A 23,291-nucleotide genomic window follows, 5' to 3' on the forward strand; every position below is an offset into this window, starting at 1 on the left:
GACTTCATAAAAGTGGTCTTATCATCACATGCCGAGTGTTCCTTTCAGCTGCGCGGATCTCGATCGTCGAAAACAGCGGTCGTGCGTATAACCTATCTGGACAAGACTCATTCTGCCACCCATGTTGCGCACACGGATCTACATCAGCGCTACAATCCCAAGTAAGCCAGGCATTCTTGGTTAAAGTTGCTCGAGATTGCATGGAGTGTAACCGAGACGGGAAGAGTCTGAAGCTGGTTGCCAACTGGGCGCGCAGTGCTTATGGGCTAACGATTTCTTACCATGCGGCTTGGCGTGTGTTGGAACAGTTACAGGAGGGATCGGTTCTCAGCCTGCAACACAGCTATCCTTTAAAGTTACTTGGATATGTTCGTCGTAAATAACCCCGGAACGGTTGTAGATTTCGAGCGAACCCACAATAACAAGTTCAAACGATTGTGTTTCATGTACGGCATTTATACGGACACGCTCCAGTATTGTCTGCCAATAATTGCTCTAGATGCATGTCATTTGCGTGGAGCGGATAATGGTACTCTCTACATTGCCTCTACGATGTTTGATTAAGTTGAATGTCAACAAGAAAGCAGGACGCAAACGAATGGTGGTGCCTCTGGGACCTTCTGTCGTGCCATCACCGATTGCCGACTCGATATCTATAGGGATCATCGAGTTGGCGAAGATGGCTTGTAGGCATCCATAGCGATAATAGGGTGCAACTGAAGTGAACACCGACAAATGCATATTTTGGAGCGCAGCACAGCCATGCAAGCATGGGTATTGATACTCCGCCCAAAGACCACAGGTGCAATGATTCGCATCCAAGTCAACTATCCGATCCAAGCCATTCGTGCGTTGAACAGCAAACTTGCCATTTCCCTTAGATCCACTCGCCCATAAAAACCAAACGGGTACGCAGCCGAGGAGAATGTTTACCCGACGACTCGCCGATCGTCTGCTCACGCTGTCGCGAAAGGGGTCACAACATTCGGACCTGCGAAAGAAGACAACAACTGGAACTACATCGTCACCTGGGCCCTAGGTAGCTTTAGCTTCGCATTTACTTCTACTTGAATTACATTAATCAAAACTGCTCCACTTAACCCCTTAACCGTTGCCGGGGTCGATCAATCGAATGGTCTATTCTTTTTGATGCGTAAGGGGTAGCTAGCTAATGAAGTAGTGACCGCCACAGTCCCCTTGAGACCTTCGCGTTTGTGCTCGAGTAGCCCTTGGCGAGCAAATTGATGAGCAGTGTGAGCAACACGCGGGTCTGCTTCAGCGGCAATGATGCGGGTGAGGTTTCCGGTAGCCCCATGACTTCCATGCTATATGATATGTTGTGGCGTCGGTTGCATGGCTGCAGGTTAGCTATTCTAATTTTTAGGAGTGTCATAATTCTAAGTTTCGCAAGTTCTGACCGATTAGCAAACGCCTGACCGAATTGCAAATTCCCAATCAAACACCAGACCAAATTGCAAATTCCCTTTTTTTTTTACGCTTCACATTCCGATTGAAAATCGTTGGGCGCCCGCGCCGGAGCATGTTGAGGAGGACTATGGCTGCTCTTCCGCCCGTTGCTCGCCTGTCTGTCGCGCCCATGGTGCGTTGCCTCCGCCGCCCGATAGCTACGAACTTGCCGCTGGAAAGAAGGTTAACCATCGCTGTCTTGTTGCCGCAGATGGACTGGACGGATCGCCACTACCGCTTCATGATGCGCATGATCACCAAGGAGACGCTGCTGTTTACCGAGATGGTGGTGGACCAGACGGTGCGTCGGCGCCCCTATGACACTACCTGCAGCGTTGCGATGGACGTCTAACTCCCTTGTTTTCCTGTCGTGTAGCTGCTTCACCAGAAAAAGAACCTCGACTACTTCCTAGGCCACGACTCCGTGGAAGCGCCCTTGGCGCTGCAGCTCGGCGGCAACAGCGTCGAGGACCTCGGTGGTATTGCGCCCACGTTCTTCTTTGAAGTCACCATTTGTTTAAATTGACGCTTTGTGTATTGATGCAGCGGCGGCGCATCTGAGCCAGTCGTACGGTGGCTTCTGTGAGATCAACCTCAACACGGGCTGCCCCAGCGCGCTGGTGTCCAGTCGCTGCTTCGGCGCTCGTCTCATGCTGGAGCCCGAGCGCGTGCGGGACATTTGCGCCAGTATGCGGCGCAATGTCGCTTTGGCAGCGGAAGTGAACCCGGACCGCCCCACGGCGGAGGTGACAGTCAAGTGCCGCATCGGAGTGGACGATTGTGACAGCTACGAGGAGCTGCACCACTACGTCTCCACTGTGGCCAGTGCCGGCGTGCGCCACATCATCGTGCATGCGCGCAAATGCCTACTCAAGGGACTGAGCACAAAGGACAACCGCACCATCCCGCCGCTACGTTACGAAGTCGTGTATCGGCTCAAGCAAGACTTCCCCGAGCTGTCCTTCACGCTTAATGGCGGTGTGCAGAGCATCCAGCATGCGCGCGAGCTGTTAGACACTACAAACGTCGACGGTGTCATGATCGGCCGCGCGGCGTATAATACGCCGTGGAATTTCCGTGACGCTGACCGCCTGATCTTCAATGCTGAGCGCAACCCGAACCTGTCGCGCCGCGAGATTATCGCCCGGTATCTTGACTACGCTGAGGACCTGCAGGCGAAATGGGGGTCAACCGAGCCTCTAAGCGACTCGCCGTACACCATGGCCACGTCTGCGCTGATGAAGCCGCTCCTGGCGCTCTTCAAGTACGTCAATATGTGTGACTTATGCGGTTGGTTTCGAATACTTACGTATTATGCGTTGGCGATGATGGTATAGTGGCGAGTTTGGTGGCAAGGCCTTCAAGCGTGAAATATCTGCGCAGTGGGCGAAGAAGGGGCCGCGGCCGGAGCTACGCGAAATGATCGAAAGCGCCATGAAAGTTCTCTCCGACGAGGTGCTGGATGCGCGCGTTGAGGACGAGCTCGTTCAGCAGCAGGCTGAAGAAGCAACTTGTAGCTAAGCTGGGGGGAGGGGCGATGAAAATACAATACCATAGATGATCACTTTGCAAATGTATTGTTGCACGGGACTAGCTTGCAATGAGTTGCTCTTGTTCCTGCGTATCGAGGTACTCGAGCGCTTCGTCGATGATAGTGTACACGTCTTGGGGAGTTTGTGTGCGAGACATGCGGTCTCGTAGCTGGCGCGCGTTCGGTACACCTTTGAGATACGAGCCGTAAAACTTTTTCATGCGCGGGAATCCCACGAGTCCTGGGTCGGTCAGCAGCTCTTGAAAAAGCTGCGTGTGGCGCCTGATCACCTCCAGCTTTTCTTTCACCGGCACATGAGACGTATCCGGATATCCCTGGAACAGCCACGGGTTGCCGAACAGTGCGCGACCGAGCATAACGCCATCCACCCCATAGTCGTCCACTTTCTGCTTTGCGTCCACAAGACTTTCAACGTCACCGTTGCCAAGGATGAGCGCCGAGGAGCCCGCCGACTTCGCCAGCGTCACAATCTCGCCAATGACATCCCAGTGGGCTGGAACCTTGGACATCTCGTCACGCGTTCTTCCGTGAATAGTGAGCACCTCCGGCTCAGTCGCCAGCAGCCGCAACACCCAGTCCTTGTAGTCAATATGATGGAAGCCAATGCGCGTCTTGACTGACACCGGCAGGTCCCCCGCGCCGCGTTTGCACGCAGCCACGATCTCCACGGCCAGGTCTGGCTGCAGGATCAACGCAGCGCCGCTGCCTTGATTGTTCACGTTGTTCTCGGGGCAGCCCATGTTGATGTCGATGCCGTCGAAGCCCAGGTCGCGCACTATCATGGCCGACTGGCAGCAGCAGAGCCAGTATTAGCAGGCCAGTATCACGATAGAAAGTGCCACGGCTCAAAACAAATTGTACATAATGAATACCTCGTAGAACTGCTCCGGCTTGGAGCCAAAGAGCTGCGCCACCACGGGCCCCTCCACCTCCGCGTACTTGAGCGTGGTCATCATGCGGCGGCGCGAGTCCGGGTCGTGCGTCAGCGCCTCGCAGCTGACGAACTCGGTCCACATGACGGAGGGCTTGGCAATCTCGCTGATGAGGCGGCGGAACGCAGCGTCCGTCACGTTGGCCATGGGCGCCACGCAGTAGAGCGGCCGCGACAGCCCGCGCCAGAAGCTGCCCATGCTGCTTGATGCTGTGCAATTGTGTGGTGCTGACGTACTAGGGTGTACCAGCCGTGTACCAGTTGTGTAGTGATGATGTGGTAGAGTGTTGGTCTTCAAGTTGAAGTTGCATTCCGCATTCTGCGTCCTGCTATCAGCATGGCGAGCAGGAAGATCACGCGCTGCCGAGGCGCCAGGGGCCAACTGGTGCTCTACAACCCGCAGACGGTGCCCGGTGAAGGTGCAGGCGACGTGCTGAGACTGTCGGGGCAGGAGCGCTCCTGACGTTGTCGGTGGCGTTCAGTGGCTCAGGAGCTGGAGGGGATCTACGGGTTCCGACCGAAAGGCAGGTCGTTGCCAACGGACAACTCTGTATAACGTACTGATGGTTGGCTCGTGTGGATTGCAGAGGCGAGCGGCTGCCTTGCTGGTAAGCGGATGGGCTTCCAGGCAACTATCTGAGCGGCTCGCTGCTGGCTGATCGACGGCATCTTCAGACGTGATGATCTCGCAGCGAAAGGGCGAGTTCCCTCCCGTCGCCTTCATGGTGCGATGGGGGTTTACCGGTTGTGTAGCTAAGATACTGATGGATGGGCTTCTCCAGCTCATACACAGGGAGGCGCCGGGCTTTTCGTTGGAAGGCACGATCGATAGGAGAGTGCAATGTAGCACTTACGAACCTTTGCTCATGCATACCACTGAGCTAATGCTCTATCTTGCGTGTTGTTCAACTCACAGACTGCTGAAAGTCGAGAAAGCATTCGGCAACGTATTCGCGATTAGTATCCTCCCGATCCCGCGGTATTCGGAGCTGCAGCTTCTCGCCATCAATAATACAGTGCAGCTTAAGATTTTCACAGGTGAGAAGCGATCGATATGAACGTGTATGTCTGCGTTTCTTAAATCTAACATCACACCTGTGCAAAGTCTTCAGTGTATCTGCTGCAGTGAAGCTCATTGTGCGTAGCTGATTCAAACAACTTGGTTGTTTCTGCTGCAACACGGGTGTGGCTTTTGACACAACTGCGATGCAGGTGTCCGTCCACGAGAAGCACGCTTGCAACATTACCGAGAAGGCTGATCAACTGAACAAGCGTGTACGTTATCCAGAATCATTTTATTAATGTTATTGAGACGTAGGGACTGACGGTTTGTAGCAGATGAACGACGAACTGCTCACGCGCAAGCACGCGATGGAAACGCTGCAAGTCAATTTTCCCTTCCTAAGCGTGGACGAGTGCGACATGCTTCTCGATCTCTTTGGTGCGTGGTATTAAAAAGAGCTCGAACGCTTTCGTTTTGATCTGCTGACAATGAACGCTGAGCAGGGAACATTGCCTCGATCGCCCAAGCTGGGGCGGCCAAACTGCTGGACGTAACAGTGTTGAGCACAGCGGCAGCACATGCGATCGAGGAATTCTTCAAAACTGAATACGCTGTGGAATAACCGTCTACGTCAATATGCAGTGCAATCAAAAATTCCACCGCGACGAATGAAAACATTTCCTATTTCACATAAATACTTCGAAGTGATCCAAGTATGGACGTATACAACGCCACGAGCTCAAGCGTGGGCTGCGGCTACGTTGTCTCCATCAACGCGGAAAGCCTTGAGTTGAGGGCATTGGGACGCTATGAAGTCAATTTGCTCTCCTTTCAGACCACGCGTGAACGCAACACTGAGCTCATGAAGCCCACCCATGCGCTTCAGCTCTGCACCAAGGGCAATAGGATCCGAGATAATCCCGCGGCATCCTCCGATATCCAGTGTTTCAAGTTTGGGGCATGAGGTCGCAATAGAACTCAGCACCGCAATCGTCAAGCGGCCCTGTCCACAGATAGTAAGGTGTTCCAGCCGCGGGCATCGAAAAGCCAAATTCTTCAACGCCTTGTCTGTAATGCCACCGCGACCAAACCCAAACGGGTTGCTCCGCGAAATGTCCAGCGACGTCAACCGCGGGCAATGGTCTCCTAGGGCCAGCAAGCAGTCGTCCGTCAGGTTCTTGGCTCCACCGACCAGTAGCGTGTCAAGTGCAGGGCAGCTTTCCGCGATGAGGACGACTGCAGATGTCGTAACGGCTGGAGACCCCTTCAACTTGATGGAGCGCAAGTTGCAGCAGTGCTGCACGAGCGCCTCCACGCCGTCCTCGGAGATCTGTCGGCAGTAGCTGAAGTTGATCCGCTCGAGCGACTGCGAGTGGCATTCAGCGACGGCTTGCAGCGCTGCGTCGGTCAGTCTCAAGCACTTGACCGCTCGCACCTCCACCAGCTGCTCGCTCGACGCCCGCACGAGCGCGGTGAAGTCGACGTTCTCAATAGTTTGGCAGCCGGACACCGTCAGATGCGTGAGGCCGGCGAAGAGCTTGGCCGCCTTGAGCAGCGTCCCCTTGGGCACGACGCAGCCGATGAGCGTCAGTTTCCTGACTTGCGCGCCGTGGCGCCTTGCCACGAGGCGCACGACCGCGGACGCGAGCTCGCTGTCGTTCCATTCGTGGATGAGCTGCACGTGGCTCCAGAAGCGTGCCGTGGCTAGCGTGCATCTCCAGGCGCGGCTCACGCGCTCCAGCACCAGGAGGTCGTCGACGGCCAGGAAGGCGAAGAGCTCGCTGAGCACGGCGTCCGACAAGGCAGTGGCGTCGGTAGTCATCCCTGGTGGTCGGGCGACGGCGGAGATCACGAGCGTTCCGCCGCTGCAGGTTCAAGAGTGTCGTCCATGCTGAGAACTGGCGGAAAGATGGCGAACACGTGGGCCCAGTCCATTGGGAGTCCTGCGCGGCCAACCGCGAGGCAACTTGACACCACATCGACATGGCTACATTTAGCTGGTCGCTCAGTATCTTATTCCTTCCTGACTGGTCTCACATTGCAAACGGACAAGAACTCAGGGCTACAGGTTTGTCAGGGCTGATGGTGATTGAGTGGCAACGTTATCAGCTGAACAACAACAGTATCTCATATGCAAGATGTGGCTGGATTTGTTTAACACTTAGCAAGGTCCAGCCAGACGTGCAAAAGGTATTACCACCTGCAACTACGGCGGCTCGGCTAACCACGCAGCGCTCTCGCTCTCAGTCTAGTCGGACTTCTTGGCAGGCGTTGGCAACTTCTCGAGGTGGCGGAAGTAGTCGTCCAGGAACTGGAAGTACCAGGGCTGGTCGAAGGTGCCGCGGAAGAAGTTGCACGAGATGTTGACCTCCAGCAGCAGCACACCCTGGTTGGTGAGCGCCACGTCCCAGCCGCAGAGCGGCACGTCCTTCATAAGCTTGTAGTGGGCCTCCTCCGCGAGCGCCTTCATCTGCTTGATCTCCTTGATGACGTTGCCCGTGATGGGGACGCCCGTGTCCGGGTGGTTGGTGATGTCGTGGCCGACGCTCAGGTTGCCGCGGAACATGTGGTGCGGGCCGACGCGGTACCAGTGCGTGGTGGTGGAGCCCTTAAGGATCTTGCCCGACTCCATGTCGACATCGAACATGATGGACTTGTGGTCGGTCGAGGCGCCCGCGAGGCCAGCGCGGAACACGCAGCTCAGCGACTTGACGCCGTTGCCGCCGTCCTTGAGCGCCTCGGCCTCGCCCAGGCCGTGGCGCGAGGCCGTGATGATGCGGAAGGTCGAGAGCGGCGACACCTCCGGCAGCAGCTTCTTGAGGAAGGGTGAGTTGTCGAGCTTCTCCTGGATGATCCAGTCGCCGCCGTCCACGGCGTTCTTGAACATGTAGATGCCCATGCCGCCCTCCTCGTTGCGGTCCTTGATGACCAGCGAGCCGGGCGTCTTGAGGTAGGGCGACACGGCGATGCCCTCCTTCTCGGCCTCCAGCAGGAAGTCCCACTTGTTCTCCATGAGGTAGCCGGGCGAGTCGGTCTTGAGGCTGTGCAGGCTCACGACGTGGCAGTTGACGCGCCAGAAGGCGAACCAGTTCTGCGGGCACACCAAGATCTGCGTGAAGGTGCGCAGGAAGCGCTCGATGATGCAGCCCTGCTTGTTCGAGTACTCCTTGGGCAGCTCGAAGAAGGCGCCGATGGCGCACAGCCACGGGTACACGAAGACCAGGAAGGGGAAGAGGATGAGGCGTGAGTAGCTCACGATCGAGAGCGGCACGCCCGTGCCGGGGATGGCCACGTTGCGCAGGTTGGTCACCAGGTCCTTGTAGAAGCTCGGGTGGCGGTAGTGCGGCTGGCTCCACAGCGGGTTCAGCAGCGCGATCGAGTACACGTACGTCTTGGCGTGCAGGTCGTCGGCGAAGAACGGGCACTCGGAGTAGCTGCCCTTGCGCACCCAGTAGTAGAGCAGCGAGCCGTAGAAGCTCAGCAGCGTCTTGGTGGCGCCCATGCCGGCGGTCACGATGCCCACGACCATGACTCTTGCTTGCTCTTGCGTTCTTGCGTTCTTGCTTGCTTTGGCTTGTGCGCGGCGGGGGCGAAGGAGGAATGGCTGCTGTGTGGCGGCGCGGCACGCACGTACGTCGGCCGCTCGATTTGAAGCGATCCATAACGGCTGCTCGTGGGACGCTGGGCGCGCCCATTGGCTGGTGCACGCGTCGACCAATGGGAGGCGCGCATTCTGTTGATTGTAAATCATGATCACGGGAACCAGATTCTTAACAACTGCACACGCACTTTGTGCGCACCGTGCAGCCATGTTCCTTGAGCCGCTATCCTGGCGATCGGAACCATACGCCGAGCCTGAGCCACCATGCTGGCGCGCTGCAGCGCGAGTCTTTTACAGGTTCGAGCACAATCCTGGATCCATTGGGACCGACCCAGACTGAAGTGGGACGCTCCGTTAATCAACAGAGGTCACGCAGTGATGGCCGTCCCGGTGCATGGACAGTTGCCGGCGATCTGGCACCTGGACTATGGCCGTCCTCACGATCGGGTTGCTTTTCTCGCCGAGCGACGAACGTGTGGCCGCCGAGCGACCAAATCCTGTTGGGATCTTAGAACAGCGCGAGGCAAGCACCGCATCTGTATTTCGAGACGCGAGTGGCACCCCAGCCGGGTGGTTAAGCTGTCGACGCCCACAACATCAGCTTTGCTATGACATGAGGTGCTCGATGGCATGCGTGGCAAGGCATGTGCCATAGAATCTCGTTGGTCGTTCCAGTCTATAGTAGACCTTTTTAAAGGAAATAGCTGTATTTTAATACAGCTATTTAAAAAATATACAACAAGACCAAGTTGCAGTACGTGCGCACCAGTCTAGCACTGTAGTGTCGCATGCAGCAGCAACGCCGCAGGTATCGATAGAAAGTCGACACCTCCACGGGACAGACATGTAGTCGAGATAAGTAGCTCACTGATCACTCTGTGAAAGGCCCAAAGCTAGTTTGATGCGCAGTCAGCGAACAAGCGGTTCGTTAGACTACTTCCAAATTCGTACTGCAGTAGCGAGCTACTGTATGAGAATACCATCCGTGAGCTTGCAGCAAGCTGGTGGAGATAAAAATGATGGCGATACAGCGTGAATAAATTCAGAGTTTCTGGGGAACTGCCACGTATGTACATCACAAGACCGTTGGGCTGCTGTCAAAAACAAAGTTTTGTTTGCGGCGATTCACTTCATGTGAATCATATGTCAAAATTAGCTTCGAAGACAGCAGCTGCTTCAGAACATCAGCGATACGGGACGGTAAGCTTATCGTTTTAAAGTCGTTGCTAGAGTTGTGTGATCGTGACGCTAATAGTCATGTTCGGTGGTCAGTCCGAGATGAAGACGTGAAAAATCTGTATCTGCAAAACTGTAAGCACGTGTAACTGGGGTCAAGCAACACGGCAGCGCCGCACATCAGTGTTTCGCTGGGCGGCTGAGTTTCTCCTTGGCAGACTTGCTCGTATGGGACTCAATCAATTATTGCCCTGAATATGGTAAGCACAAACTCGCCTTTACCGTATTTCTGAGCTTCTTTACTGTAGCTTGTATTAGATAGGTAAGAAGTCCAACCTAAAGTTTCGAATGAATGCAGCAACCAACCAACCAAACAACATCACGACTCCATGCACACTGTACGCAAATGCATGCGTACCGTATGCACGTGTCCATGACGTGCAGTCTTATGGAAGTACATGTAATGGGGGGGGGCGTACATGTGTGCATGAGTGTCAGAGGCGTAGGGTAATATTGGAGGGACATGTTTCATTAAATTTTGTGGTACATGTACAAAAGCTCGATCGTGGAATAGCTCACCTCTTCCTACCTGGAACATCTCTACCTCTGTGGCGTTGGTTTTCCTGCCATCCTCGATGGGTTGCTTCAACCCACGAACAAATAGTTGCATTTCCTAGTTAAGGACCTCTATCTTGGAAATCGTTTGTCGCACGAAGTAATGCGTCACAATGCATTGTGTACCTCGGCGAGGGCTGTTGTCCTGCTCGGACCCGGCCGGGTCCTCTGCAAGGCTTCACAGCAGAGTGCGCCGGTAAGTACACGTGTACATGGGTAGTTGTCGACGCCACCGTCAATGAACATAGCAGCTGCCATCCACTTTGCTGAATCAAGTTTTTACTACGCGATGCATCTTTTATTCTGAACGCATCACGATATATACATGTACTAGTATCAGTTTGTCGTTTGTGTTCAACGCAGCGACGCGCAAAAGTGGAAGCGCGTTACGCCATTTTGCAGTGTACGTATACTTCGGTAGCTCTATACGGGTGTGAGATGGAGATGGCGGCAACTTAGTGCTGCCTTGTAAGGTATGCCAGTCCAGCTACATGCCCAAAAGAAACTTTGGCGCATCCTTCTTCTATTACGAGCTCTGGGTAGGAATGCTGTGTCAAAATCCGTACATATCATCGAACCCTGTTGTCTTTTGTATGTCGCGTGCTGAAACGAAGTTTTGGATTCCTCATCATTCCTCAACCTCCGCGCCAAGCCCAGACTAGCAGGTAGCCGAGGAGCGATGTCGCTGACGCCGACGAACCGCCGCAAGAGCAAGGCCGCGTGGTCCAACGAGGACGACATCCGCCTGTGCCGCGCCTTCGTGCTGGCGACGCAGGACGGCGACGGCACGGAGCACGTCAAGAACATGTGGACGCGCGTGAACACGCACTACGCGGCGCTGGTGGCCGAGGAGGACCCGACGGCCGCGCCTCGCGCCGGCGGCGCGCTGCAGACCCACTGGTCGTCGTTCATCCGGCCCGAGGCCGCGTTCTTCATGGCGCTGCTGGTCAAGGTGCGCTGCGGATCCGCCCGAGACATCGAGGAGCAGATCTTGTAACCTTTCGCGCGGATACCTTTGCGTTGACATGCATGCCACAGGTGGAGAAGGAGGAGCACGAGGGCTGGACCGAGAAGGAGGCCATGGTGGAGGCCAACAACCGCTTCGAGGCCATCCGCCAGGCCGAGGAGGCGGAGGCCCTGCGCGCGTACAGGGAGGCCAAGCAGCAGGCCCTCCTCGAGAGCGCGGAGCCTCCGCCCAAGCCGCGCACCAAGGCCACGACGTTCCGCTACCCTCACTGCATCCCGGTGCTGCGCACGAGCAAGCGCTTCATGCGCGCGGCCATGTCGGAGAAGAAGCCGCGGGTGGTGCGCTCCCCCGTGCAGAAGCGGCGACGTCGCCAATCAAAGCATGCCAGTGAGGGGGACGAGGCGTCCGAGTCCTCCGACGCCAGCGGCGACCTGCACGAGCGGGTCTCGCCGCACGGCGCAGAGTCGTCCCCCAAGCGCCGCAAGGGCAGTGAAGCGTCTTCGGCTGCTTCGGGTTCGGCTTCAGGGTCGTCTTCGTCGAGCTCGCCCAGTGACGAGTCGAGCGACGAAGGAGTTCCCGCCCCCAAAGGTTTCGTTGTGCCCCAAGCTGGACAGCCCACAGTCGCGCGAGGCAACCACGTTGCACGCGCTGCTGCTCAGAACGGCGGGTTCGCGAGCAACGCGCAGGTGATCAAGAACCACCGCACGCAGCAGAAGGCCAACTACCGGCTGAAGCTGCTTGCCGAGCTGCGCGGAATCGTGGAGACCATTTCGCAACTCGGCACCCAGCTCTCCTCCTCTCGGCAACCAGCTCTCCAAGGCGCAGCGTCGCCCATGGGCGTGGCCGCAGTGGATCCGACGCTGGCGGAGGAGGTGCAACAGGACCTGCGCTTCTTCCGCGACCAGAAGCGCCGCCTCAAGCAGGAGCTGGACGCGCTTGACGCGGCCGAGCGCAAGGGTTGATCGAGCGGGTGAGTGTGGGTGCTTGTAAGTATTAGGTCGTCCGATCCCTACGAAGCATATAAGTCAAGTAAAGTTTTTTCTTCTCCTTTTCCAGCGTGTGGCAAACGGATAGAGTATTACGGTACGTTGTTGGTCCGTGTGCGACAGCATTTGCACCGTGTGCGAAGTGTATCTCTCGGGTTTTGGAGCGAGTTCACGCGCCCAGCTTTTCCGTTTACGCTTTCCTCATTGGGTGGATTCCCCATCCAAAAGTGCTGAAACCATTTGTATGTGATCCGTGGGGTTTGAGGTTTCTGTACGCCGCAAAGGGGAGCTTCTATTTTCAAAGTTCCTCTCTTTTCGTTCGTCGCCAGATTTTTTTTTTTCTTCAAGCAACAAACCAAGAAGCGGAGAGATGCGGCGGGGCAAGGAGCGCTGGACGCACGCGGACGACAGGCGGCTGGGCCGCGCGCTGCTGGCCGTGTTCGCCAGCCAGGGGGACGTCGTGGCGCTGAGCGACAACTGCGCGCTCTGGAAGCGCGTGCAGCAGCGCTACCAGGGGCTCGTGGCGGCCGAGCAGGCCGTCGTGCCCGACGTCACGGCGGCGCCGCGCAGCGCGCGCTCGCTGCACACGCGCTGGGCGCGCGGCATCCGCCCGGACATGATCCTCTTCGTGTCGCTCGTGGACAAGGTCCGGTACAAATACATGTACATATTCCTAGATAGAGAGACATTGACACATTGTGGCGCTCGTGCGTGGACAGCTGCAACGCGCCGGCAAGAAGCCCGCCAAGGCCGTGAAGCAGGCCACCAAGCTCTTCCGCGACGAGCGCAGCGAGACCAACGCCGCGGCCGTGCGCCAGTTCGTGCAGGAGCGCCAGACGCCCAGCGGCGACTCGGAGACGGACTCGGCGCGCCCCAAGCTCAAGTTCGAGTCCTTCCACTTCCGCCACTGCTACGACATCCTGAGCGCCAGCCCGAGCTTCGTCGAGGCGCTGCTGCAGCAGGCCAAGGCGGGCGGCGACCACGGGCCACGCAAGCGCCGCCGCACTGAAGCAGGCGGCTCGGACGCCGAGGAGTACAGCTCGTCCACGTCCAGCGACGAGTCGGACACGGCCGACTCGCGCGAGGACGAGGAGCAGGAGAACGAGCACGAGCAGGAGCTGCTGCTGCGCGACGCGCCGGCTGGCCGCATTCAGCTGGCCAAGGTGGGCGCCATCAGCAGCCGCCAGGTGCCCGCGCAGTCGGCGGCGGGCTGGCGAGCCGCTGCCAACGGCGTGCCCGTCCACCCGTCGAGCGCGGCGGTAGCAGGGCGCGGGGCCGACAGCGTCGTCATCACCTTCGACGATATGAGCGAGGACGTGGAGTACCCGCGCCTCGAGTGCGACCGCGAGGTGGCGAACGCGTACGTGCGCCTGCGCACGCAGACCCTGCAGGAAGACCGCCGCCTGAAGCTGCTGGCCGAGCTGCGCGGAGTCGTGACGACGATCTCGCAGCTGGCGCAGCAGCTCGCGTGGAACGGAGTGGCGTCGGCGGCGCTGGCGGCGCGCACAGGAGGCGTGTGCCCCGCGCTGGACCAGGACGTGCTGCGCGACATCGCGTTCTTCCGTCACGAGAAGCAGCGGCTCAAGCACGAGATCGCCGCGCTCGACGGCGGCGTGATCGCCAACGGAGGCGGCGCCTAGCGACGGCAGACTGAGGCAGCAGCAGCAGCAGGAAGGGTCCCAACCAACTATGAGCTAGCCACCAGGCCGGCAAAGCAGTGACTGTATGTGTGAATACCTATGAATCGATTCGCTTGTCAAGGGCAACAGCATGCACTGCAGTACATGTACCAGTGCTGCAGGATATCCGTTGCAAATCCCAGCACGAGCAGGTCCATAGACGCGCATCGATCGCTTCGCCTCCCACTTGCCCCGTCGACCATGGCAGCTCGGGCGCTGGCGCTGCTGCCGCTGGCCGGAGTGGCGGCCTGGAGCGCCAACGCGACGCTCACGCGCATGAGCCACCAGGTGCGCGCGCCGCCCGGCGGCGAGGCGCTCGAGTTCATCCCCGGGTCCATGGACGACACCATCATGGAGACGCTCGAGACGGGCGACGTCGTCTTCTTCCAGCGCAAACTGACGGCCATGCAGCCGCTGGCGGCGCTGCACACGTGGGTCACTCGCCTGCAGCTGCGCCCGCGCTTCGACCACTGCGGCTGGATCTACGTGGACCGGTTGGGCCGCAAGTTCATCGTGGAGGAGACGCTGGACAAGGTGCAGTGTCGGCCGTACAGCGCTCGTCTGCTGACGTCCGAGGCCACCGAAATCTCCGTCTTGACGCTCAAGCTCGAGGTAGGAAGGGCGTCCGCAGTGTGTTGAGGAGATGCAACTGGTTTTCATTGACGATGTCGAGTTGCAGCGTTCCAAGGAGATGCAGGAGGCTGCAAACGCCTTCATCGCCCAGAACTTGGGCCGCACAAGTCGCATCTCGTTGCGCCACACAGTCTCGGCGCTGATAAGCCCGGACGAAATGCGCAAGGCTGATCCTGAGGCGGCGCCTGCGTTCCCTAGTGCCGGTGCGTGCTATGGTTCTCGGCATGGCGATGAGTTTGTGTGTGTTGGCACTGACACCACGTCCTCTTGTGCTCCAGCTTTCGTGGCGGAGGCCTACAACGCGATGGGGCTGGCTAACAAGAACCAGCTCACGAGCGCTCAGCCGCCACTTTCAGCTGCTACCGTCACCCCCCGCGACTTCGCCTCCAGCAAGATCAGGCTGCAAGCTCCGAACGGAGCCAAGCCGCCAGCTTTCGGCCGCCTGCTGCCGATCAGACTCGAGTAGTTTGCCTAGAAGACAACAAAACAAGGAAACAACGAGTCACTCACTACGCATGGTGGTGCATTCGACTTTAGAGGCTGGTCGCTCGTGCCGCTGCTTAATATCTAGCTCCATTACTCGATGGGTAGACACTTGGAGTGGAAGGCCTGCCCGTTCGCGTAGTCGCGGAAGGACGGAGGCACGTAGGCCCACTCCTCGCTCTCCTTGGCCAGCAGCTTCTTGCAGAACGAGCACGGTGTCTGGTAGATCTTGTCGTAGTAGCCGAGCCACGTGAAGAGGTGGTAGAAGCACGTTTCCGGGTGCTGCTTGCGGAAATGGTCCAGTGCCTTGCGGCCGTGCAGCGTGACAAGACGGAAGAGGTTGTGCGAGGACTCGGACCACGCTCCGAGCGGGGCGTCCTCGTTGTACGGGAAGATGGACAGTCGCTGGATGTACTTGGTGACCTGCAGCCCTGCAGCTCGCGCCTGCTCCTGCTCCTTGATGGCCTCGCGCGCCTCGGTGATGCGCGTCTTGAGCTCCTCCATCTCCATCTTGGTGGCCTCCTCCGCGGCGAGCTTGGCCTTGGTGAGCATGTCTCCCTTCTTCTTCTTGACGAGCTGCTGCTGCTGCTTCTTGTGCTTGTTGCGCGTGCTGCGCAGGCGGCCGCCGGCGAAGGCCGGGGACGTGGGCGTGGAGGGGGTCATGGGGCTCGCGGCCACGCCCGACTCGCCGTTGGGGCCGCTCTCCGGGATGGGCGGGCAGAAGCTCAGGTGCACCGTCACCTCCTTGTTGATCTCGCACTTGATGGACTTGATGACGCGGCGGCCGCCGCGCGTGGTCTCGGCGTGCTTGAAGAACTTGAGCTTGCGGTTCTTGGCCATCATCAAGTCCATCATCTCGTTGAGCGTGGCCGGCTGCTTCTCGCCGTACGGGTCGAACACGCGGCCGCGCTTGTGCGACTTAGGCACGAAGAGGCCGCTGGGCGTGGGCGGGCAGCGCGCGTCGCCCAGCATCTCGAGCCGCGGGAAGGCGCCGCCCAGCTGCTCCAGGAACACGGCCTGCGCCTTGGCGCCCATGTCCTGCACCTGGTTCTTCCAGTGGTACTCGAGCATGAGGTTGCGGTGCGTCTGGTTCACGCTCTCGATGGGCTTCGTCTTGCCGTCGAACTCGGGCACGAGCTTGCGCAGCAGCTTGAGGTTGGTCTGCACGCGCTCCAGCTTGTTCTTGATGGCCAGGCGCAGCGCGTCGTCCGCCTGCGCCTGCGGCTGGCCGGGCTCGAGCTTGGCCTGCGCCTCGCACAGCTCCAGGATGATGCTCTCGGCCGTGGAGCGCAGCACGCCCACGCGCCCCAGCAGGATGTCGGCCAGGTAGAACGGGTCGCTCATCTCGCTCGTTCGACTCCTTGGGGGCCAAGCTGCAAATTTGCGAATGAATTGAATATAATAATGCCCAAAAGTATTTAGAATACTGGCAGCGGATTGGAGGAAAAGAATGCATACGCAGCAAAAAAAAATCGATTTAACGCCCAATCGGAACGCATACACTACAGGGGACAATGGAGGACATGCGAGGTGTCCACCTCAGCTGTCGTCCACCTCCATGGCCGACTCGCTCTTCTCGTCCGCGTCGTGCGGCTGCTCGCCCTCGGGCTCGGCGTCCTCCATCGCGACGTCGCCGTCGTCGTCCTCATCGTCCTCACCTGTGTCCTCGTCCTCCACCTCGTCGTCGTCGTGGTGCACGTCGTGGGTCGCCTCCTCCTCCTTCTCCTCCTCGTCGTCGATGATGATCACGTTGCCGTCCGTCAGGTCCGTGGCCAACAGCTTCTCTAGCAGACCCACAGGCTCCGTCTTGATCGGGTGCTCCTCCGTCTTGATGACGCCGCTGTCAGCAGCGGCGACGGTAGTCGCGTCGGCGCCCTCCTCCTCCTTCATCTCCACGTCGTCCGTGGCGATGCCGTCAGCCTTTCGCCGGGCCGCCTCGTACGCCGAGATAGCCGCCACATGCGCCGCAACAGACTTGGCCAGCGAGTTCGTCTCCCGACGCACATCGTAGCCACCCTCCAGCACCGACACCACACGACCGTCACACACCTCGTCTGCCAGCTTGAGCACCTCCAGCGTCGCCCACGCGTAGTCCTCCTCCACGTACCCAGCCGGCACGTTGATGTTGTTAACGGCAGCCACACCACCCAAGATGTCGTCGCGGTGACCATCAAAGCCTGCCGAAATGAAGATGATATCTGGCTTGAATGCCTTCATCGCCGGGAGCACCTTCTTTTTCAGCGCAGATCGGAAAGCTAGCGAGCCACTGCCAGCGCCAGTGTTTTCGAGAGCCACATTGATCAGATTGCCCGTCTCGCACGATTTTCCTGTGCCTGGGAAGTATTTTCCAGACGAATACAGGTGGATGGACGCAAAGAACGCATCCGGGTCGTCCTTCAGAAGCTCCTCGGTGCCGTTTCCGTGATGGATGTCCCAGTCAAGCACCGCAACCTTCCGAATCCATGGGTAAAGCCGCGCGTGTGTAGCACCGATCACCACGTTATTCAGCAAGCAAAAGCCTGACGAGGGAGCATTTTCCGTCCGGCCGTGACGACCAACGTGGTGACCCGGAGGTCGTACTAAGCACACGGCGTTGTGGTACTCCTTGCGCACAACGCGGTCGACCGCAAGGCAAACTGTGCCTGCAGCCGCTCGGGCCACATCCCATGACTTGCTGCTCACGAACGTGTCCAGCTCGATACCATTCTGCTCGAGACTGGCAGCACCAAACGCTCCAACGAGCGGGGGACGGCCAAACTTCTTTCTACCTCCTCGCTTCGGCGTCTCCTCGCGGATCCCCGAGTCAGACTCAAATACTAAAGCGCGCGACGACGGTGATGATGCCGTGGGAGATGAAGCTGACTGTGATCCTGCTTCGATCGAACGTTCCTTCAACTGCCGCAGGTAGGTTGGCGAGTGTACCATCAGAAGCGTAGTCTCTGGTGGGCATAGTTCTTCTGGTGACATCGATAGACGGTCCAGCTTTAGCGTTTCTTGGTGTTTCTTGATCAGAGTGTTCAGGATACTCACGACTCGCTAAAATGTACAAGACACATGTGGTTAGAAAGCTACCCATAGGTTCGATAGCAGAACAGCACTTACGTCCATGCGCTCCGGGCATTCTGGGTGATTCTTCGGCGTCTGGTGATTAATGAACACTGGATGATACACCACCAACGTCGACGGTTCCACCGGTGGTGGAACTGGCATAACCTGATCCTGGGTCAAGTCGATCATAACACGCTTCAGTTCGTCCATAACGCTGTACGGCGACTCGAACTCCGATTCCTCCCCGTCTGTAGATTGTGTCTTGATGTGTTCACTTTTAATTGCTGGCGGCTCGCTTGATGAAACGAGAGTAGTAGGTGTCAAGAAAGTCGAGTTCAGCTCCTCTGGCCACTGGATACGCTGCCACTGACCTAGGCACGATTCGACCGCTTCACGCAACTCCTGCTCCCGCCGGAATTTCCCGGGCACTTCCTCGGGCTCCGTTTTCACCACAACTTCATTGGCACCTTCCGACTTCGAAGCTGTTGCATCGGCCGTGATGTGTTCCTTTTGAGTATCCACCACCTTCTCTATGCTCACATCCGCTTCCTTTCCGGTCTCAGTTGATGCATCCGTAGCAGTTGATTCCTTCTCCACCGATGTCCCAGGGTTCTCCTCGACCTCTGTTGTTTTATCTTCGGATGGAGCTTCCGTTTCAGCTGGCTCGTCAGCCTTCGTCTCTACAACTTCTTCCTCGACCTTTATCTCAGCTTCTTCAGATGTTTTTGATTTAGATGACTTCTGCTGTTCCACAACCTTTTTAGCCGGCGAGGCCCCTTCAAACGCATTATTGAGCAGTGAACGCTGGATAGCTTGCACCATTTCAAGTGAAGAGCTCCTCTCCTTCCACAATGCCTCCATTTCGCCCATGTAAAACGTGATGTAGGCTTCGCGTAATCCCGAGCTGTCGTCTAATTCATCAAGCTCGTATCCCTCTATGGCAGTAGCTTCACTGTCGTCGAGAAGCTCCACAACTTCACCAGATGATGCTGGATCTGCATCAGCAACCTCCTTCGTTACCTTGGCGATATTCTCACGCTTGATGGTCACACTGTCATCATCCATAACCAGATCCGCGGGATCAACTGGACTGGCATCACCCTTCACTGCCAAAACTTCCTTTCCAGGCGATTGCATCAGACTGAGCAACGCATTGCGATAGTACTCGAATTCTTGAGCGAAGTCCTCAAACCGTAAAGATAATTTCCGGAAGCAATTCAGTAGTGCATCTTCGCACTTGTCCAGCAAGTCACCAAGAATTGGGTTAAAGGAGTGCTGCATCAGCTTCACCAATTGTGCATCCTGACTCACACGCGCGTGATTCTTCAACGCCAGTACCGTTTTCGAGTCTAACTTCTCCATCGCCTGGCGATACACGACCGAAATATCATTCAAGCGATCTTGTTCGATCTTCACGATACCCTGCAAAGCGTGCTGGTGGTTAGTTTCCCGCTGAATTTGCTGTCTCACTTGGCTTTCCTCAACATGCAGCTGGCGCAAGTGCTCCATCCACGCCGTCTTTCCGTTGACAGCAGCAGAAGACGAGCACACCTCTTCCTCTGATATTTCCATATCCGAGACTTCCTTTTCGGTCAGAAAGACATCCTCAACAAACTCACCCAACTGGTCTTTGCTCGATAACGGAAGCAATCGCCACACATCTTCCGCTGCCGTGGGGCTGTCCTTTACTGGGGGCACCTGAACAGCCAGGCAAAATTGCCATTCGTAATCATCCTTCGAAGTGGCCACTGCTGTTGAAACCGAGGTCTCATTCGTGTCATCCATCACTACATCATCGTCAGTCTTGTCAGTGACTGGTTCGTTTTCGGCGCTGGAAGTTTTACTTTCGGAAGGTGTGGACACTTCAGGGTTCTCCTCCTTTGTTTTATCCACATCAGTTTGGACCGTCTCCGGTTTCTCTGCGTTCACCTTCTCTTCAGCTTTGCTTGCCAAAGCTTTCTCCTCCGATTCCGTTTCAGTTGCAGTCTTGGCTTCAGCCTCGTCCTCTTCTAACTTTTCGGTGTTGGGCTCAGTGGCACTCACCTCCTGATCGTCCTCCTTCGACTCGTTCTCTTCGGGCTTGCTCTCTTCGCCTACCGTTTCCGGGGAGGTTGTCACACCTTCAGCCTCATTGACCGTAGCACTGTTAGAAGTATCTTGCACTTTTGCATCACCATCCGCTAGTGGTTTATCATCGCCGTCAATTTTACCTGCACTCGCATCCTTCTCCGCCGTAGTGCTAGCGGTATCATCTTCACCTAGCCCAGACACTGCTGTGATTTCCTTCGCGGGTGTTACGTCAGGGGAAGCTTCAGGATGTTGCTGTTCGGCAGCACCAGCCACTTCCATCTTCACATCTGTAATAGATGCATTACCTGCAGCAGTTTCTTTCACGCTTTCGGCGGTCTCGCCCTCCTTCTGATCCGCATCGGTTTGAGGGTCTGCAACGCTTGCAGGATCGTGCGGCTTGGAGATTAGCACTTTTCGCTTCACATACTTCGCAGTTTTGAGAAGATCGGCTTTTGTGGCCGCCGCAGATCCAACCTCTGTCGAAACGGGGACATTACCGACAACTGTAGGAGTGGCACCGGTACTACCCGGGGCCGGTAGCGCAACAGTCTCCAAATCGCGCATAAAATTCGCCAGCTTCTGCTTTTCGTTGGTAGTTGCCATTTGCAAGCGGGCGCGGTAATCCACGACAGCTTGCAGCTTGTTTTCGAAGTGTCCATCCACTGCCGAGGTTGAGTTTCTCCCATCTACCTTAACCTTGAGGTGCGCGAGCTCGTTTATAGCACTAATCAGCTTCAGATGCCGCGACGTAGACAACAAATCGAGAACAGGTGCGCAGCGGGGTGGTGGCTGGAATAGTGGGTCTACAGGTGAGTCGGCTGCGTAAATTTTTAGCTCTTCAATCATCAGCGCGACCGCGTTCTGAATCTCGACCTTGCTCTGTCTTAGCTTCTGGTCTCGCGTGGTGAACTCCTTTTTGATCGTAGGCCCAGAGCCGAATATCTCGGTCTTCACCAAAGAGGGCACATCTGCCGCTTCGTTTTCTTGCTTTTCCTCCTGCTCCTCGTCGCTTTTCACCGCAGCAGGATGCAGACCCCACTGCACTCTCTGCGAGGCCTCCACCATCTTTACCGACCGCTGCAGCTTCGACATCCAGGAGTTCAGCTTCATGATGGACAAGTTGTACTTGGCATTTTGAGCGCTGCGACTCGCATAGCTCGATCCGGTCGCTTGCCGCGCCATCTTCTGCCTCTCTTCCTCGAGCAGTTGCTTCAAAAACTCGTCGCGCTTCTCGGGAAAGTTGAGGACAATCTCGTCCGGACGGGCGTCGCTGGAGCCGATCGGGCCGCCAAAGTATCTCAGCGCGGCCTTGTCGTACGCCATCGCCGCGTCCTTCGCCGTGGCGAACGTGCCGAGGTTCACCACCTTCCCGTTCACGTGAATCTGCGCGTGGGCGTACACGCGGTGCACCTGCACGCCCAGGTACTTCTTGGTCGGCACGCTCGAAGGCTGTGGCTGGGCTCCCGCGGCCTCTTCCATCTTGCGGCGCTTGGCGTCCAGGTGCGCGTTGGCCGCGTGCGCGTCGGGGGAGTCCTGCGAGCGCTTGCCTCGGCCGCGGCCCCTTCCGCGTCCGCGTCCTCTGCCCCGGCCGCGTCCAGGAGACGGGTACAGGTCGGCCGGGTGCGGCGCGGCGGCGGCGGGCGCGATGGCGACGCTCGGGTTGGGCGGCCGCACGCTGAAGGCGGCCTCGGGGCGGATGAAGCTGTCGTGCAGGTGCGGGAAGTTGAGCTGCGCGCTCTTGCCGTAGTGCATGAGCGCGGCCTTGTCGTAGGCGTGGGCCGCCTCGATCTCGCTGCCGAAGGTGCCGAGCTGCAGGTACTTGGAGCCCTGCCAGAGCTTGGCCACGAACGGCTTCTTCACGCCCTTCATCGACACCTTGGACACGCCGCGGTACTTGCTCTCCTTCATGAGGATGGTGGGCTTGGGCGCCGCGGCCGCGATGGCCGCCGCTGCTGCTGCTGCTGGAGCTGCTGCTGCTGCTGTTGCTGTTGCTGTTGCTGCTACTGGGGGCGCGGGGGCCAGTGGCCTGTTGACAGCAGCGGCGGCTGAGGCTGAAGCTGAGGCGGGGGCCGCGGCCTTGCGCTGCTTGGCCAGGTTGGCGTCCGTGCACTTCTTGCAGTAGAAGTCGCCGGCCGGGATCTCCGTGAGCGGCGGCACGAGGCAGTACGTGTGGTACTCGCCGTCGCAGCCGTCGCAGAGCAGGATGCTGTCGCCGTTCTGGTCCGAGCCGCACACGACGCAGCCGTTGCTGTGCGCGTGCGGGCCTCCCACCTGCAGAGCGAGAGCGAGAGCGAAGGGGTTAGTTGGTCAGTCAGTCGGGCAGGCAGAGAGGGGGCGGAGCTCTCGGGGGGACGCACCACGGCGCCCGCCTTCTTCTCGCGCTTGACGCTGTCGCCTCCGCCGCCCAACATGGCGCGCACTGGGAATTGCTGTATGGCGCCTTAAATGAGGGGGAAATGCGGCGGTATACTGGGGGCCAGTGAGAGAAATTGGCGTGCTGGGATTGGCTCGAGAGTTGCCAAAAAGGATTCAGATTGGTGGAAAAGAAACTGTTTTCTGCCAATGGGAATAGTCGGAGAAGATTTGCACCTTACACGGCGCAGAGTTGTGCAACGAAATACAATTACTGTCGCCTTCAGGAAATTTTGAGGTGGAATACAGTATCCCCGCGGAGACACATGAGTGGTGATAACTTGTTGTCTTAGGTCGGCATTGGCTAGCAGGAAAATGGTGTGGTTAAACACCCAGAAAGAGTTTCATTGGTACTGTGCATTGCTTGGAGCTGGACGCGAGGTTAGTCCGACTACACTGCCGAAGCCACAGTAACCGTGGCGTGGAGTATCAAATACTCAGGAATTCACGACCCGCGATGCCGATAGTTATAAAGTAATGGGGTCAGTTAGAGCTTGTTGAAGACAATTACGGGCCTACAGACTTTGTGGGGTGTCTTGTGCGGTGGCTCCTCATTTTGTTGTTTTAGAATACTTATCACTGTGGCCAAACAATTCAATTTTACGCAGGAACACTCACACCCTTAGAAACGATCGACTCGGCCAATTTCAACTTACTACTGTTCTCGA

The 23,291-nt window shown here is 57.6% G+C and overlaps 10 protein-coding genes across 11 annotated transcripts; 5 read left to right on the plus strand and 5 right to left on the minus strand.

Annotated features, from left to right (window-relative positions):
- Positions 1–1,555: 1,555 nt before the first annotated feature.
- IUM83_05995 (putative tRNA-dihydrouridine synthase) lies at positions 1,556–2,988 on the plus strand (the record flags this gene model as incomplete). 2 transcript variants are annotated; one of them, XM_067930165.1, is made up of 5 exons in its annotated part: positions 1,556–1,600; positions 1,679–1,768; positions 1,844–1,946; positions 2,014–2,731; positions 2,805–2,988. In XM_067930165.1, 5 exons carry the CDS (start codon positions 1,556–1,558, stop codon positions 2,986–2,988), a joined length of 1,140 nt encoding a protein of 379 aa, XP_067782859.1. The 2 variants fall into 2 exon arrangements, with proteins under 2 accessions (XP_067782859.1, XP_067782858.1); XM_067930166.1 differs by having other exon boundaries at positions 1,598–1,600; positions 1,856–1,946.
- Positions 2,989–3,057: 69 nt separating this feature from the next.
- IUM83_05996 (tRNA-dihydrouridine synthase) lies at positions 3,058–4,149 on the minus strand (the record flags this gene model as incomplete). Its single annotated transcript, XM_067930167.1, has 2 exons — positions 3,058–3,807; positions 3,892–4,149. 2 exons carry the CDS (start codon positions 4,147–4,149, stop codon positions 3,058–3,060), a joined length of 1,008 nt encoding a protein of 335 aa, XP_067782857.1.
- A 138-nt stretch (positions 4,150–4,287) lies between these two features.
- On the plus strand, positions 4,288–5,575 carry IUM83_05997 (uncharacterized protein; the record flags this gene model as incomplete). The annotated part of the gene is made up of 7 exons (XM_067930168.1): positions 4,288–4,369; positions 4,433–4,478; positions 4,867–4,988; positions 5,056–5,087; positions 5,163–5,225; positions 5,289–5,391; positions 5,457–5,575. 7 exons carry the CDS (start codon positions 4,288–4,290, stop codon positions 5,573–5,575), a joined length of 567 nt encoding a protein of 188 aa, XP_067782749.1.
- Positions 5,576–5,692: 117 nt separating this feature from the next.
- On the minus strand, positions 5,693–6,775 carry IUM83_05998 (F-box/LRR-repeat protein 2; the record flags this gene model as incomplete). The annotated part of the gene is made up of 1 exon (XM_067930169.1): positions 5,693–6,775. The coding sequence occupies one exon, from the start codon at positions 6,773–6,775 to the stop codon at positions 5,693–5,695; it is 1,083 nt and encodes a 360-aa protein (XP_067782852.1).
- A 426-nt stretch (positions 6,776–7,201) lies between these two features.
- On the minus strand, positions 7,202–8,482 carry IUM83_05999 (uncharacterized protein; the record flags this gene model as incomplete). Its single annotated transcript, XM_067930170.1, has 1 exon — positions 7,202–8,482. One exon carries the CDS (start codon positions 8,480–8,482, stop codon positions 7,202–7,204), a length of 1,281 nt encoding a protein of 426 aa, XP_067782851.1.
- Positions 8,483–11,024: 2,542 nt separating this feature from the next.
- Positions 11,025–12,274, plus strand: IUM83_06000 (uncharacterized protein; the record flags this gene model as incomplete). Its single annotated transcript, XM_067930171.1, has 2 exons — positions 11,025–11,297; positions 11,384–12,274. 2 exons carry the CDS (start codon positions 11,025–11,027, stop codon positions 12,272–12,274), a joined length of 1,164 nt encoding a protein of 387 aa, XP_067782638.1.
- A 394-nt stretch (positions 12,275–12,668) lies between these two features.
- On the plus strand, positions 12,669–13,938 carry IUM83_06001 (uncharacterized protein; the record flags this gene model as incomplete). The annotated part of the gene is made up of 2 exons (XM_067930172.1): positions 12,669–12,944; positions 13,018–13,938. The coding sequence occupies 2 exons, from the start codon at positions 12,669–12,671 to the stop codon at positions 13,936–13,938; spliced, it is 1,197 nt and encodes a 398-aa protein (XP_067782639.1).
- A 240-nt stretch (positions 13,939–14,178) lies between these two features.
- IUM83_06002 (mitochondrial carrier) lies at positions 14,179–15,076 on the plus strand (the record flags this gene model as incomplete). The annotated part of the gene is made up of 3 exons (XM_067930173.1): positions 14,179–14,589; positions 14,657–14,813; positions 14,889–15,076. The coding sequence occupies 3 exons, from the start codon at positions 14,179–14,181 to the stop codon at positions 15,074–15,076; spliced, it is 756 nt and encodes a 251-aa protein (XP_067782716.1).
- A 110-nt stretch (positions 15,077–15,186) lies between these two features.
- IUM83_06003 (mediator of rna polymerase ii transcription subunit 27) lies at positions 15,187–16,437 on the minus strand (the record flags this gene model as incomplete). The annotated part of the gene is made up of 1 exon (XM_067930174.1): positions 15,187–16,437. The coding sequence occupies one exon, from the start codon at positions 16,435–16,437 to the stop codon at positions 15,187–15,189; it is 1,251 nt and encodes a 416-aa protein (XP_067782717.1).
- Positions 16,438–16,632: 195 nt separating this feature from the next.
- Positions 16,633–22,622, minus strand: IUM83_06004 (fyve-type zinc finger-containing protein; the record flags this gene model as incomplete). Its single annotated transcript, XM_067930175.1, has 3 exons — positions 16,633–18,129; positions 18,196–22,482; positions 22,569–22,622. The coding sequence occupies 3 exons, from the start codon at positions 22,620–22,622 to the stop codon at positions 16,633–16,635; spliced, it is 5,838 nt and encodes a 1,945-aa protein (XP_067782729.1).
- Positions 22,623–23,291: the final 669 nt, after the last annotated feature.

The sequence above is a fragment of the Phytophthora cinnamomi genome (assembly GCF_018691715.1).
Source record: "Phytophthora cinnamomi strain GKB4 chromosome Unknown Contig104, whole genome shotgun sequence".
Classification (NCBI taxonomy): Eukaryota; Oomycota; class Peronosporomycetes; order Peronosporales; family Peronosporaceae; genus Phytophthora; species Phytophthora cinnamomi.